We start from the raw sequence: 14,096 nt of genomic DNA, 5'->3' as shown, positions 1-14,096 counted from the left end.
GTCGGGAAGAGACTTATCTCGAGCATTAATAAGTTTGTGATCCATCAAAACCCTAATCTTAAGATCAAAGAAAATCTCGACAATTGTAGAATTGCTGAGATTGAGGAGACAAAGTTGATAAGTTTGCATGTTCTCCATGTTACAGTATACTCCTTCTTGATATGAAACGAAGTCTGGACCAACAGAAGTATCACTAGCGCAACTTTAGTTGGCACTGTGGCTAGTGTGATTGCTCGTGATCAATCTGCCTACAAACGAGTGCGAACGAAGACCAGTAAAAGTGGTGCTGGTATTGTTGATTATTTTTGAACTATTTGCCATTTTCGTCCTTGAATATGTAGCAGATAATTGGGTATCCACGATGAACGGAACTGTTTTCGCTTCTTCGTTCCTCCAGTACTGGAGAAGAAACTGGTGGTGGGGGGTTGCAATTTAGTCTACTACCGTCAACGCCCACGACTAATAACCTATCAACATCAAGGAGATTCTTTTGCTTGAATTTAAGAATAGGATCGAAATATGGTAAAAACATATCCGTATCGATATCAACGTACATTCAAAAGCGAGGTTTGTTATCACAGACGAGGAAAGTGTCGTTTTGATATGCATCAAGATGTGCCTTTGTTGGTATAAAGTCTGTGATGTGAATTCCTAGCCCCTTGATGCCGATTCCATTGCTCCCATCACTGTCAATTCACGTAAATTCTGGCTTATAGTCACCTTGAACATTAGAGATTGTATGAGCCGGGTACCATGGTCCACCACATAAATATCCCCAGTCACCCATCCAAGATTCCTTCAGGCTATCTGGCCAAGTAACAGTAATATAAGAGATACAGATAGCATCATTGCCTCCAGATACAGCAGATATATACTGAGCTTGTCTACCTCCCAAATCATCACTGGCTGGAAGCTTGATATCTTCCCAGCTGCCGTCAGCAATATTATTTTTGCTGCTACCTTCCATATCCGATACCAATCGTCCTGCAACATCGAATAGTTGAATCCCAGGAATATTTCCCTATAAGCTATCTTGTCTTGTGTTTCTTCTGATGTAGATGTCTCTACACTAATGCGGACCACCGTGGTCTTGGCAATCTTGTTTGGAAATGCTTCATCGAGGAGAGGTATCATAGTAAGCCCTCTAACGGCGAGTCCAATAGCATTCGCCATATTTTTTGGTAGATGCTTTGATAGAACTTAAGTGGAAAGAACATAGTATACTCTGGTAAAATGAAAGTTAAGATGAGAATTGTCGTCGTCTTGAATTGATTTCCAAAGACTTGTTGGTGAAGATAGATAGGTAGAAGTCTAGAGAAACCTTCAATACTTTATATAGTTCTCGGTCTATGTCGCTGCTACGTTCATTCTATAAAGCCGGTTCTCGCTCTTCGCATTGAGCTGAAAATGTTAGGCATTGGTGACACAATATTTGGAATTCAGAGACTGGACCGCGTTTACTAGTTTCAAACCTGACAAAGAGGATCATGCTTTGAATCCTACTTGAGAAGTAAAGCAAGACCAAATGCGTTGCATTTTTGAGGTAAAGGAAGTGTGGCATTATGAGGTCTCGTAGTCGTAGACGAAACAAAATTCTTCCCGGTGAGTCATATGATGATACTTGCGGGCCAAGGGAAGTAGATTTGGAGGCGATGAAAGCTACTCTCTGAAGGATTCAATTTGGTACCAACGTACCGAGTAGCCTCCAACAAATGCAAAAGAGGGACAAAAGTACAACTCCAAAACATGCAACGATATCCCAAAATGACACGTTGGGTGGTATAATTCGTGATTTTAAGCAGTGGATGTTGGTATATGAGCCAATTAATGATTATCAGGCATAAATTTGAAGCAAATATTCGTCCTGTGCCCCTGCATTATCTTGGCGATGGGTCCTGTGCCTTAAGGTATGAAACGTTTCCCGTTGGTCTTTGCGTTGGCTTTCGATGATTGCAGCAACTAAATATAATCGATTTTAGTACGTAGGGGTCCAAAGCAACCGATATATCCGTAAAACTACTGGTACTTTGATCCTAAAAGCACGGCAAAAATTAAGCGATTCGATTCAGGGGCACGACTACATTTTTCGTACGTACCAACTAACTATTTGCAACAAAAAAGACAACCGCAATCTAGATATCACCAAATTCGGAGTTATTAACTCTGCAACACTAGGTGGCATGGTTATACTAACTTATGATATTCCTAGTAGTTCTATCCGTGTCGATATGTGTCCCTTTTCATGTTTGCAAACTTCTTTTGCAATCTCGATTTTGTTAGATACCACACCCAAAATCCTCAATGCAGTGCCAAATTTGGCTTTTGACGATTTAATGCAGACAAACTTAGGTTCATAACCCTCAAGCTCGTTTCGACAAATCATTAATCAAATCGTCTTCTTTGTCATGCTATACTTCTTGTAATTCTGAAGATTGCTTTTCCTCGCTGGAATCCTTCTCTGTGATATCTATTATTATCGCGATCTTTTAATCTTGCCACTATTAAAACATCAAGCCAGAAGTATATAACCATATTAAGACACTAACATGTTTGCAGTCCCTGTGGAATCCTGAAGGAGTCCAAATCCTTCGAAAGATAATTTTCAGTCATGAAGTCTAGCTGCAATATGTTGTTGGATTTGAGACTTTGTACATGCATAAATCTCATGAGGTAATAGCTTTGAGATCTGGCAAGTTCATTCAGATAGATTTCATTAACTACTATATATTGACGGTCTTGAGCCAAGGTGTAAAATCTGCAAACACAACAATGTTTCAATTCAATCAAGTTCCCATCATTATTACCTGCCAATAATCATATTATTTCCCGATAACTGTCAACTTTTACCTGAATACTACATACGTCTATTATCTCTTCTCAATCCTTGACGCCGTAGATAGACTCAACATGCGATACTCTATCATTTGGCTTGCCGCAGTCCTGATAACTCTTGGGCTCCATGGGATAAACGGTCGAGCCCTGCTTCATCACCAGCGAGGTTTAATTTCACTGACACCTTAATGTGACTCTAAAGATTGTGCCTGCAAGTCACCCTCCAAAAATTGGCTCCAAACTTCAAATATTGAATTTACACTGCGTTTCGTTCATAAGAAGCACTTAATCCTCTCGTGTAATTTTCATCAATACTTTCTGTCAATAAATGTTTGAATTAATCAAAGGCTCATAAACTTCCCAAGTTTAGATTGGACAATGGTCTATACTTACCTCTGATAGCTTCTATCGATCATGCATACTTTACCAAGAATCTAATTCCTAGACTCGTTTTCTTCAAGCCCAAGTCACTGTAGAGATCGTCCCAGAGACGGAAGAAATCACAAGATCAAATACTGAAACAGAATCCAATCCACTACCCCAACAAGAAATCACGGAGGCTTGCGATACATCTCATCCAGGGCTATGCACTGGTAAACCCTGTTGACATAGACATCCCCAACCCGATACCGGGCTAGACGGCTATATTTGAGGATTGGCCATATCCGAAACTCGCCAATACATTCAAAAAGTCTGAGCTTTGACACTCTAGTGAACCATTTTTTACTGTATTAAGTGAGTAGACTGAACAAGCCATCTGACTCTATCAAAATTCTAACGCAATCATTAATATAGATTGGGATAGTGTGGAGCTGAAGGCAGGTCGAGAATATAGAAATGTTAATCACGGAGGGTATAACGCAGACGAAGGCATCATTGTGGTTGATGACGTAGAAGCTGCTAATGACAACTTGGCCTCAAGCAACTCCAAGAGACTCCAATTGTCTATTATAACGTATCAAATATGGTCGCAAATTGGCGGACCTGATCGGGAGTCCTGAAGATGGTGGTTCAGCAAAATGCGAAGAATGTTGGAACCAGAAAAATGATCAAAGATGCTTATACAAGCAAGGGTCTCGATTTCAGGAAGGACACCATAGATTGGGCTATGGATTCAAAAGAGGAGAAAAAAGTCAGTGATGGCTTAGGTTGGTGGCATATGGTCTTGATTGTCGGGAACTAACCTTCGATTTCTCAAAAAGACGTAGATTTACGAACTAGTTTTTGGTATTATTCAGGCATAGCTGGAATCTCTGTCTGTCTCAAGAGGCAATATTAGCACATGTCAGTTGATGGGATTGCTCTTAGATTTTGCTTGGTAGGTTGTGTAGATGATTTTGGACGTTAGGAGATTTTAGTTGCTACGTTTAGATATCCTTGAGCTTGAAATACTGATCTTGCTCTTGGTGAAGTTTGAGCGAGCCAAAGAAAATCATCCAACCGAATCAATATCTACCACAAGTATGCCATAGCTGCCGCGGAGCTTTGGTTTGTTGTCCAAAATATAATCCATTGTCAGATAGTTCTATCTCCTTAGCACCCGCAGATAACAACAATTGCAGAATATGGCCCCATTCTTTCCGAATTTCCGTACGGACTGGGTTGCTAACGCCGTGAAGCCTCCCAGAAGGAGACACCCCAGCCGCGAGAAGAAGGCGTGTCATTAAGAAATCACCATGAACAACTGCGTAGTACAGAGCCATCTCGCCACTCTTACCAATAGCTCGTCCCTTTTCGAGTATGAAACGCATAGTATGATGGTGACTACCCCATGCAGCTAAAGTCAATAGTGTTACAGATTCTCGCGAGGCGCATATATTGATTTTCTCTTGAAATGCAGCACGATTTTTTGATAAGAACGGGAACCACGTCATAGTGGCCTCGTAAAATTGCAAAATTCATTGCATCAAACCCGATATGATAAGCAGGTCTCGACCTTCGTGAAAGTCTACATGTTTCATACTCTACTATGCGATGCAGTATCATGCAAATTTGAAGGGGAAAAAATTGTCCAGAAAACCACCGCACATTCTCATTAGACGCCCAGCGGCGCTACAGACAAGAAATATCTAGCAATCCATTCAGAGGTATCACGTCGAAGTTTGTGACGGTTGGACTAAGAATGCTAGCAACTGCGACATCTTCACATGCAATCGTTGTAGATGCTTCGCTATTTCGCTGGATCCGTGTGAACAAAGTGAATGACTTCAATCCAATTACTACTGTAGTAAGGCTACTGTAACAAAGCCTTAAGTGAATAAAGAAGAGGCTAGCTTTTTCAGTAGGTCTATATAAGGCCTACTACCTCTTGAGCATAGCTAGCTCTTTAGACAGAATACAGTTAGACAATTAGGACCTACGAAATTCGTGGGTGCTACGTCTCCTGTATCTTTCTCGTACAAACAGGATCAGTAATTGCGTTATCTGTAACTATATTCGGCATCTTTACTTTTTCCTATACTATAAGTCATTCTTAAATTAATTCATTCAAGGTTTTGTGTGAACGTAGTGAATGACTTCAATTCAATAGCCATTGTATTATAATCCTAAGCAGATGCGAAAGAGACTAGCTCTTTCAATAGGCCTTATTTAAGGCATGATGATTCCTGTATATAGCTAGTTCTTTAGACAAAATGCAACATTGACATTTAGGACCTACCATCCATCGTAAGTGCTACTTCATCCGTATACTTCACACACAAAAAATTCCATGTAAAAATCAAAGTAGCATTAGATGAGAGCTCTCACATATAGATCAGAGATCTACTCCCAGAAGGCGCGGATGAAGTAACATTCTTCGATCTCTGTAGGATGCAGTTATCAACATTTCTAATCCGCACACAAATCCTCACTACTAAAGAAACAAAATCCATCCCCAAACAACCGTTACTATACCCCAATTCCAATACCTATCTGTACCCATAACAGAGCCTTCAGATTTTGTAGGCGAAGAAGTGCCCCCAGCCTCTCCATTCGTACTTTCCACCACTTTCAAACAACTCAAATGCGATTCTGCACTGGTAGCAATGAACGAGGTATCATTGAAACTGGATGTGTTCCATAAAACCGTAAGGATCGGGGTAATGCCATCATAAAATTTGCCCTTCGCGAGGTCTGAAAGTAATACTGAGTGACTGACATCCGTTATACTAGAGGATGTGGTATTGTGGATCAAAGATAACTCGTAATTCTCTCCAGTCGTTGGGATACAATCGGGTGACTTGGGTGTGTTTGGAGGAGAAATTGGGGAGCTCAACCCTATTATTGTCATATTAACTACAAACTTTCGTTACCGTATCGCTAATTTCTGGGTTTCATATACCTTGTGCAAAAATGTCTCCCCAGCTACCAGACTTTGCCGCAATACAAGATGCCGGAGCTTGAGATTTGATGGCTGATTGTAATGCACTGCAAATCTTTGTTTCATTTTGAGCGTTCGAGGTGCGTGACAAAAGTTTGGCCATTTGAGATTGAGATTGAGCTAAAAGGTCATCAACACAAGATGCTGTGAGTGCATCATTACATGTTCCTGTAGCGCTGGTTCCAAATGTTAAGTCTGATGCTATTCCATCGAAGAATAGTGCGCATGCATGGGTGTTTGACTCCGATGTTAATTTATTGTCGGAGGAGTGCCGAGATAAAAGTCCCGGCTCAATGTTATATTGATAGAGTAGGTGGCTGTAGGTTTAACAGGGCCTACAGGATACGAAGAAGTTTGACGGTTCTTGAGGTGCGTAGTAGGGACAGAAGATTCAGCTGTTTCATCCGATTCTTGAATTCCCAATGTCCAGGTAAATGGTGAAGAATTGACAGAAGTGTTAAATGAAGTAATTCCGATCGCGGAAAGTGTGGCACCATCGACAAGGCAACTGGGTGGATTATACTGAGTGCCGCAGTTCACAGAATCGCAACCAACGAGCGTTTGAGCCTTTGTGATAGTTGAGATAGAAAGTACAAAAGTAATGAAACGCAGCATTTGTTTTACCTTTTGATGGTACATGTTGATGCAAAAGTAGGATCGACGTAGTGGTGTTGGCGGATGGGACTCTTTCTCATCAACCAAAAAAATTCAGTAGGGAAGAGGGCTGAAGATGCTAAATTCAGAGGGCTTGATATAAGTACGTATGAATTGTTAAGATTAAGGTGAAATAAAACGCCATATTATTTACTGAACTGTGGATTCTCATGGAAAAACCGTCGTAAGCATTCCAAGATGTACAAATGTGAAGTGCATAAGCTTGACCTGCCAAATTTCGAAACGGTTACTCACTGCGAAGCAAAAATCTCTATCTTTATACTCGTAATGATGTAGCCAATCAACTTATTGAAATTTTGTTATAATTGCAAGAATGCAGGGTAGATCGACTGCGCAAAGAGGCTTAAAACAACTTGTCCAATGCCGGGGCCAATAGAAACGTCAATATCTGGGTATATTTGATCCTTCGAATAGATTCAATCCACGCTAAAACGAAGGCGAGAGGCACAGCATAGCATGACTTGGAAATTGCATCATCATACTCAAATCCCATACTTCATATGAGAAATCATAACCGCCATGTACACTTGAGCAATGGGTTGATGAAATTGACACATAGCTTGAAACAAAGATAAAGTTGAAAGTCAATGTAAACAAACTCTTGTCCTCGCAATACCTGAAGATGAGGCTGCATTGAACAGTATCAGACGGAAGACTATAGTCATCTTGATGTACAGGTGATAGGATCCTACTCTATCGTCAGGATCTATAAGGAAGAGACTCGCACTTTGAGGATCGATACCATGGTAGGCACACGTGAGATACGCATACTATCTGTTTCTTGGTATTAGGTGACATAGTTTTACAACTGTAAGTACCGTTGTCTCATGCTTGAGGGCGAAAGCAGGTATGAATTCAGTGCATATCATACTTGTATAAATTTTTGATGAGTCGCTCGAGAGTCGCTGGTTGTTGTTCTGAGACCATTAAAGTCCCGTGTTCCCCACTTTTGATTTCATGAAGGAGATAACCTAAACCAAACCTCTCAATTCTTGAACAATCGTTTGTAATACATGTATCGACCATGACTTCATTATCACCAGCGTTGGTGGATGCCAAGATATGCAGCAATTTAGGCCAATTCCATACCTCCTATCTGGGTGTTTGCGAGTTGGGGTGGATGGAGAAATGAACCTCCTTTGTCGGCCTAATGTTGTGCGATACGGCAGCTATCCCCGAACAGAATACCGACATAGCATTATGGAGAGATCTCGGGGAACAATCTGCCGTAAAGACACAATACCTCGGCCTCAAGGGAATGGAATCACAGTAGGTGGAGTGGAGAGCACGCTTTGGGAGTGTCTGCCTTCAAATTCGTAGCCTTCTTTCAGTGATCTACCAGAGCAAGATTGAGGGTTCTGCGGTGTTAAGAGATGATGCCAATTGAAGTCTTAATTGCTTCTCTCTAGTCTTCTACAGTATAGGAGATGTCGGATAAAACAAAACATTCTTATGTCGAGAATTAGGAAGGCCTACGATGTTTGGATATTTCGGGGTTTTCTGGGGCATTTTTCCAGTCTTGATCCATGTGTCTGTTACGATCTATGAGCTTAATTTTTATCCAAAATATCTCCCGGTGCTGGAAAAATCTCCGCATTTATCCGGCAGATTTCTGGGGTAATCATACACATCATGAACCTCAAATCTCTGCTGTAGCCAAGGCGTCATTACCCCTGGGGTATAGCAATATAAAGTTGTTTCGCTGGCTTTTATCCCACGAATCGCCAAGTGTACCTTACATCACGGGTTGCTGAATTTCGTTACTTTACCCAATGTACTAAATTTGCTGTTTGATCGTCGCGAGTAACCTTTTTAATGTTCATCATTACTCCTTTCGGTAAATGGGATGCCCATTTCTGGAAGGCCGAATGCATTCATACTCTCGTGTGCATGCATTTTCTGACTCCTTTCCCTTTTCTCTCAATTTTATATATAAGCGCAACAATACCCTTCAAGTCCGGCCATTGCCAAGAAACAGATCTAGGTGCCCTGTTGAGCGGGTGTGAACTTGGCGAAAGATCATTCAGCATGCTAGATAGCTCCTTCGTCAAGGGAAAATGAATTGCTATGCACTTATATGTGCTGACTATGTTCCCCCAAATTTATCTTCTGTCCATCAAGTGCTATGCTCTCTTTCACTCATACTCAAAACTAAACCTGATAATTTGAGTCCTCCGAACTCACAATGCGTCTAAATCTGAAAGCAATTCTGCTTTCCGCGTCGTTGTTCTTGCCATCTCTTGTATCTGCACAGCTAGCTTCTGGCTATCCAATTGGCCCCCTCACTACTTCAGATGCGAAATGGGCAAAGAAAGTCTGTGATGTGACTAAGTATGGCGCAGTGGCCGATGGAAAGACAGATCTGGGACCACCTCTTCTTGCCGCGTTCAATGCTTGCTCAAGTGGTGGCGTCGGTATGTCTGCAGACTTGCGTAATTTTGGTATATGATACTAAGGTAAAATCTAGTGAATATCCCTTCTGGAAACTATGCGATGTCTACATGGGTTACACTATCTGGTGGTAAAGCATGGGCCATAAACCTCGAGGGTGTCATTTTTAGAACTGGGTAAGCTCTCTTGCAGCTTCAAACACGTTTTTTTCTAGTTTACTAAGAGTTTGTGCACAGTACTGCAGGCGGGCATATGATTGTTGGTAGGTTTTCCACCTGGCATTTAAATTTCTGGCGTTTTCTAATTCCCACCTATAGTCGAAGATTCTACCGACTTCGAACTCTACAGCAGTAGATCAAGCGGTGCTATCCAAGGTTATGGATATGTATTCCATGCACAGGGAATTTATGGGTAGGATTCTATGATTGCTAGTCATCTAGAGGATATCGTTAACCCTTGTCAAAGGCCTCGTCTCATTCGACTAATCAACGTCGTCAACTTTTCCATCCATGACATCGCACTTGTCGACTGTAAGTTTATTTCTGGCATTTCTCTACTAGAATGATTTGACTCTGTCGGATCCATATTCATACATTCGCATGCAGTCAGCTGCACTACATCTTCTAGCTTTCTTCCCAACATATCTCTTTCTTCTTGCCGTCGAAGTTTACTGAACATTTCACTAGCTCCTGCATTCCATCTCATTCTCGACACCGTGCAAAACGGTCAAGTATATAACCTGATCATCCGTGGTGGAAACGAAGGTGGACTAGATGGAATCGATGTTTGGGGCTTCAACGTTCATATCCACGATGTAGAAGTTACCAACAAAGACGAATGTGTCACTGTCAAGGTATGCTCTGTCACCTTCGCAATCCCTCCTAGAAAGCCTCCACTATGCGATTCATCTCATCCAGGACATCGCAATTCATGTACATGATGCTAACAAAACTCAGAATCCATCTAACCATATGCTGATCGAGAATATCCATTGTAATGTAAGCGGTGGATGTGCAATTGGTAGTTTGGGAGCAGACACTGCCATTTCGAAAATCACTTACAATAACATCTACTCCTGGCAATCCAATCAGATGTTCATGATCAAGAGTAACGGTGGATCAGGTAAGTTTTCTTCACTCGTATCACCATTGCCTTTACTGATAAACATCTCCTAGGGTCGGTATCCGATAGTGTATTCTCAAATTTCATTGGCCACAGTAATGCATATTCTCTCGATATCGACGCATATTGGAAATCAACACCAGCAACTGGCAACGGTGTTTTATATACTGGTCTCACTTTTTCAAACTGGAAAGGAACTTGTGCAGATGGTACCTTGAGAGCACCTATCCAACTCATTTGTCCAACAGGCCAACCTTGTGCGGGTTTGAGCATTACAAACTTTGCAATGTGGACAGACACCGGTAGTTACGAGTTGTACAAATGTCAAAATGCTTGGGGTGATGGAGGATGTTTGGTTCACGGTAGTGCGCATACAGCTTGTAAGTTGCCACATTTTTTTTATCATCGCAATGACTAACAAACTCTATGGTAGACTCGATTGTGACACAGACGGTATCATCAGCACCTGCTGGGTACTCTGCAGCAAAAATGCCGAATGATTTGGCTGCTGGATATGCGCTCACGGCTAGCATTCCTATCCCCACGATCCCAACTACATTCTTCCCCGGACAAGTTCCAGCAACGAAGAGAGCCTATCCATAGTCGCCATATGGGGGATAGATATGCATGCGAAAACATAAGAAGTGTAAATAGTTGCAGGAAGGCGAAGAAATTTGTAAATTTTACTTTTCTTCATACATTGGAGTTATAAATCTCGCGTTGCTATTCTTCTGCAAATATGCTATATTCATGAAATATCAACAAAGTTCCTTCAGGTATAACATCCATATTGCGCATCTCTTGTAGTAAAACCCTAATATCCTCGTTATGACACGCAATTCTCGAGATTTTGACCGTAACTCCAATCGCCATTACTCCATTATCCCATGCGGTGATTAAATCCTTCATGCAACGCGATCAACCTCCATTCCCTCGTTGGCTTCTTTGAATATAGTCTCTGCCGCTTCTACGGTCATAATTAGTATCAGAACCTCGATATCAATTGCAGATTTGCAGAGTACTAACCAGTCATATTGACATCTCCTTCCTTCATTGCCTGCTCCAATGCTCTTTGACGTGCACAGTTTTGCGCTTTTTGAACCTTACGAGCCTTCTTTCCGGACAAAGGTGCTAAAGGTCCACTCGTAGGGTGTAGAACAGTACTGGCTCTGGTGCCTCTTGGGTTTTTGGTAATCTTGTTGATGGCATTCTTGCGTTGAGTCTTTGCTCGGTTTGCGACCTTGCGCTTCTTTTGAGGAACATTGGGGTTGCTTTTGGATGCCATTGTGAGATGATTTTTGAAATTTCGTGTTGTGGATTAAATTGCAGATGGAATTCTTTGAATGAGGAAATAAATTTGAATGCACAAGTATAATGATCCACTTCGGGTGAACACTTTCACCGAACTCCGATGCTTGCAGCTGCGCCACAAGCCAAGTTTACTACCTGAGCCCGGAACTCATCATCATTGTCATCACTTTTCCTGAATATATTCACATCCAATCCCATATTACCCACACACCACCTTCTTTCTTTACCACCTTTGTAGTGGTTAACATACAACTCCAAACCTCATTGGAGCTTCAACTCCCATTCATTTTGCATACCACCAGCAGTCCGAATTTAAAGATAGCCAACTGTTCCTCGTCTTGTTTACCTTGGATAGTTCATCATGTCGTGGGCAGGTAAGAAGAAAGAAGAATGCATTTGTGAACTTTGGGAGGATAAAGAAGATCAAACTAACGATCTATTTGTGAAAAGGCTTTAAGAAGAATGTCAATAGGGCGACGACTCAGGTTATGATGAAGACTGGTAAGTGAACCTACCTCTGAGGAACTTGCGGGGATCGGGGGTGGACGTCAAAGAAACATGATGCCATTCCCGAATTCTTGCGAGGATCTTTCGAGTTATTATCCGTTTATTTTCCAGGCAGAAAGCTCATTTTATTTATTTAAGGTCATGTTGAGAAGACAAATGATCGCGATTACGAAGTTGAAGAAAGGTTAGTTACAACTTTATTACACAACCACAATGGCTCCAACAATGGCCGGACACGATACCACGGAGGAAGAATCGGACGAGGAAATGAAGGCGCTCTTGAGAGCTGTGCAAGAAGTCAGTTTGCGCTTGACTTTGGAGAATGCTGGTTACTCCAGTAACTCTGAGTCTGAATCCGAACCCGATTACGAGTCAGAAAATGAAGAAGAGGCCGAGATCGACGAAAACAATTCATCAGGCTATCCTTCAACCACTTCCTCCAACTTTCTGTCTACACCATCTGCTTCGTCTGCCGGTTACTATCCATCAAGCCCTTCCCTTCACTCGACCACGAAATCCTCCAAAACTTTGACCGACTACCTTCCATCAACTCCTATTTTACATTCAAAGTCGGCCTCTTCCAATTTCGGAAATGAAGACTTGGAATGGGATTATTTCATGACCCAGTTCATGGCGGCCGAAACTGAGGAGGAAAAGGGAATTGTAGTTGACCAAGTATCTAGACGTTATCGCACAATGGAGGCCGCTTCATTGAGACTGCAAAAGGAGTCGAAAGGTTATTTGGACTCTTTGAGAGGTGAATTAATCCATTCCGATTTATTTCTGAAGGTGAGCTGACAATAAATGCAGCAATGACCGCTTCCCAGATGCGCATTGCTGAGACCATTGATGCTTTCTACGGTGATGCCGGCGCAAAGGATGGTGTCAGTCGCAGTTACAAGCAAGCTGTAGAGGATCTCGACGCCGAGACAATTAAAGCCCTTGATGGTCCATACCGGTAAGATTTGCACGTTTGTTTGCGCAAAATGAATGAAGCTAACATTACCAGTACCACCGTCTTGGAGCCCATCTCAAGATTCTGTGCCTACTTCCCTGATATCAATGAATGTAAGGATATCCCATGGTTTCTTTTGAAGTCTGCTAAACAATTTCTAGGTATTAAGAAGCGTAACCACAAGCTTCTCGATTACGATGCCATGCGCGCAAAGGTTAAAAAGCTCGTCGAGAAGCCAGATAAAGATGTCACCAAACTCCCTCGTGCCGAAAAGGAAACTGAGATGGCTAAGGCGGCTTACGAGCAACTCAACGACCAACTCTTTAATGAACTTCCTCAACTCATCGACCTTCGTGTTCCTTACCTTGACCCAAGTTTCGAAGCTTTAGTCAAAATCCAACTTCGCTTCTGTGCTGAGGCATATTCCAGAATGGCACAAGTACAACAATACTTGGATGCTGATACTAGAGAGCAATACGCGCAAGGACATCTCGACAGCAGGGTTGAGCAAGTCTTGCAAGAAATTCGCGAACTAAGCATCAGTGGAACAGTTTGAGCAGTGCAATTTCAAAAGGGCTTAATATCAAGGAATGTTATTTGCATGGTACTTATGGTACTTCATGAATATATGACTGGTGTTACATGGATGAAAGTTAGGGTTTTGACTGGCAAGCGTTGTCATTTGACTTCGATACTAAAGGAAGGCGTTTGGGAAAGTTGTATACCATTGCCAGACCCAATTGTAAAGGACTGAGCATGTATCATCTAAGATTGGTTTTTCTGTAGACACGAGAATTTTATCTTGCTGCTCGCAAGATCATAATCATCACCTGGAATCATCTGTGTTATCTATTGCCTGTGATGTGACATGACGGCTGGCGTTGTTGCGCGTCATTCGAGGTTTGGCTAACTGCTGAATAGAAAATCATGGAGCTAGCTCTA

General features: G+C 41.9%; 5 protein-coding genes across 6 annotated transcripts; 2 read left to right on the top strand and 3 right to left on the bottom strand.

Annotated features, from left to right (window-relative positions):
- Positions 1–694: 694 nt before the first annotated feature.
- On the bottom strand, positions 695–1,173 carry BCIN_10g05030 (hypothetical protein; the record flags this gene model as incomplete). The annotated part of the gene is made up of 2 exons (XM_024695659.1): positions 695–1,021; positions 1,081–1,173. The coding sequence occupies 2 exons, from the start codon at positions 1,171–1,173 to the stop codon at positions 695–697; spliced, it is 420 nt and encodes a 139-aa protein (XP_024551453.1).
- A 4,172-nt stretch (positions 1,174–5,345) lies between these two features.
- On the bottom strand, positions 5,346–7,203 carry BCIN_10g05020 (hypothetical protein). The gene is made up of 3 exons (XM_024695658.1): positions 6,533–7,203; positions 6,155–6,482; positions 5,346–6,090 (listed from the first exon to the last, which is right to left on the bottom strand). The coding sequence occupies exons 1-3, from the start codon at positions 6,830–6,832 to the stop codon at positions 5,687–5,689; spliced, it is 1,032 nt and encodes a 343-aa protein (XP_024551452.1). The 5' UTR covers positions 6,833–7,203; the 3' UTR covers positions 5,346–5,686.
- Positions 7,204–8,979: 1,776 nt separating this feature from the next.
- On the top strand, positions 8,980–11,077 carry BCIN_10g05010 (hypothetical protein). The gene is made up of 9 exons (XM_001557306.2): positions 8,980–9,282; positions 9,336–9,435; positions 9,496–9,521; positions 9,577–9,670; positions 9,725–9,789; positions 9,946–10,112; positions 10,216–10,381; positions 10,435–10,761; positions 10,815–11,077. The coding sequence occupies exons 1-9, from the start codon at positions 9,054–9,056 to the stop codon at positions 10,982–10,984; spliced, it is 1,344 nt and encodes a 447-aa protein (XP_001557356.1). The 5' UTR covers positions 8,980–9,053; the 3' UTR covers positions 10,985–11,077.
- Positions 11,037–11,719, bottom strand: BCIN_10g05000 (hypothetical protein). The gene is made up of 2 exons (XM_001557307.2): positions 11,408–11,719; positions 11,037–11,348 (listed from the first exon to the last, which is right to left on the bottom strand). Exons 1-2 carry the CDS (start codon positions 11,664–11,666, stop codon positions 11,287–11,289), a joined length of 321 nt encoding a protein of 106 aa, XP_001557357.1. The 5' UTR covers positions 11,667–11,719; the 3' UTR covers positions 11,037–11,286.
- Positions 11,720–11,866: 147 nt separating this feature from the next.
- Positions 11,867–14,023, top strand: BCIN_10g04990 (hypothetical protein). Of its 2 annotated transcripts, XM_024695656.1 has the most exons (7): positions 11,867–12,066; positions 12,143–12,193; positions 12,338–12,383; positions 12,883–12,956; positions 13,010–13,157; positions 13,209–13,267; positions 13,316–14,023. In XM_024695656.1, the coding sequence occupies exons 1-7, from the start codon at positions 12,054–12,056 to the stop codon at positions 13,708–13,710; spliced, it is 786 nt and encodes a 261-aa protein (XP_024551451.1). In that variant the 5' UTR covers positions 11,867–12,053; the 3' UTR covers positions 13,711–14,023. The 2 variants fall into 2 exon arrangements, with proteins under 2 accessions (XP_024551451.1, XP_024551450.1); XM_024695657.1 differs by having other exon boundaries at positions 12,338–12,956.
- The last annotated feature ends 73 nt before the right edge of the window (positions 14,024–14,096 follow it).

Source organism: Botrytis cinerea, chromosome 10 (genome assembly GCF_000143535.2).
Source record: "Botrytis cinerea B05.10 chromosome 10, complete sequence".
Lineage (NCBI taxonomy): Eukaryota > Fungi > Ascomycota > Leotiomycetes > Helotiales > Sclerotiniaceae > Botrytis > Botrytis cinerea.
The sequence above is the reverse complement of the archived record's forward strand: the minus strand, read 5'-3'. Positions and strand labels throughout refer to the sequence as shown.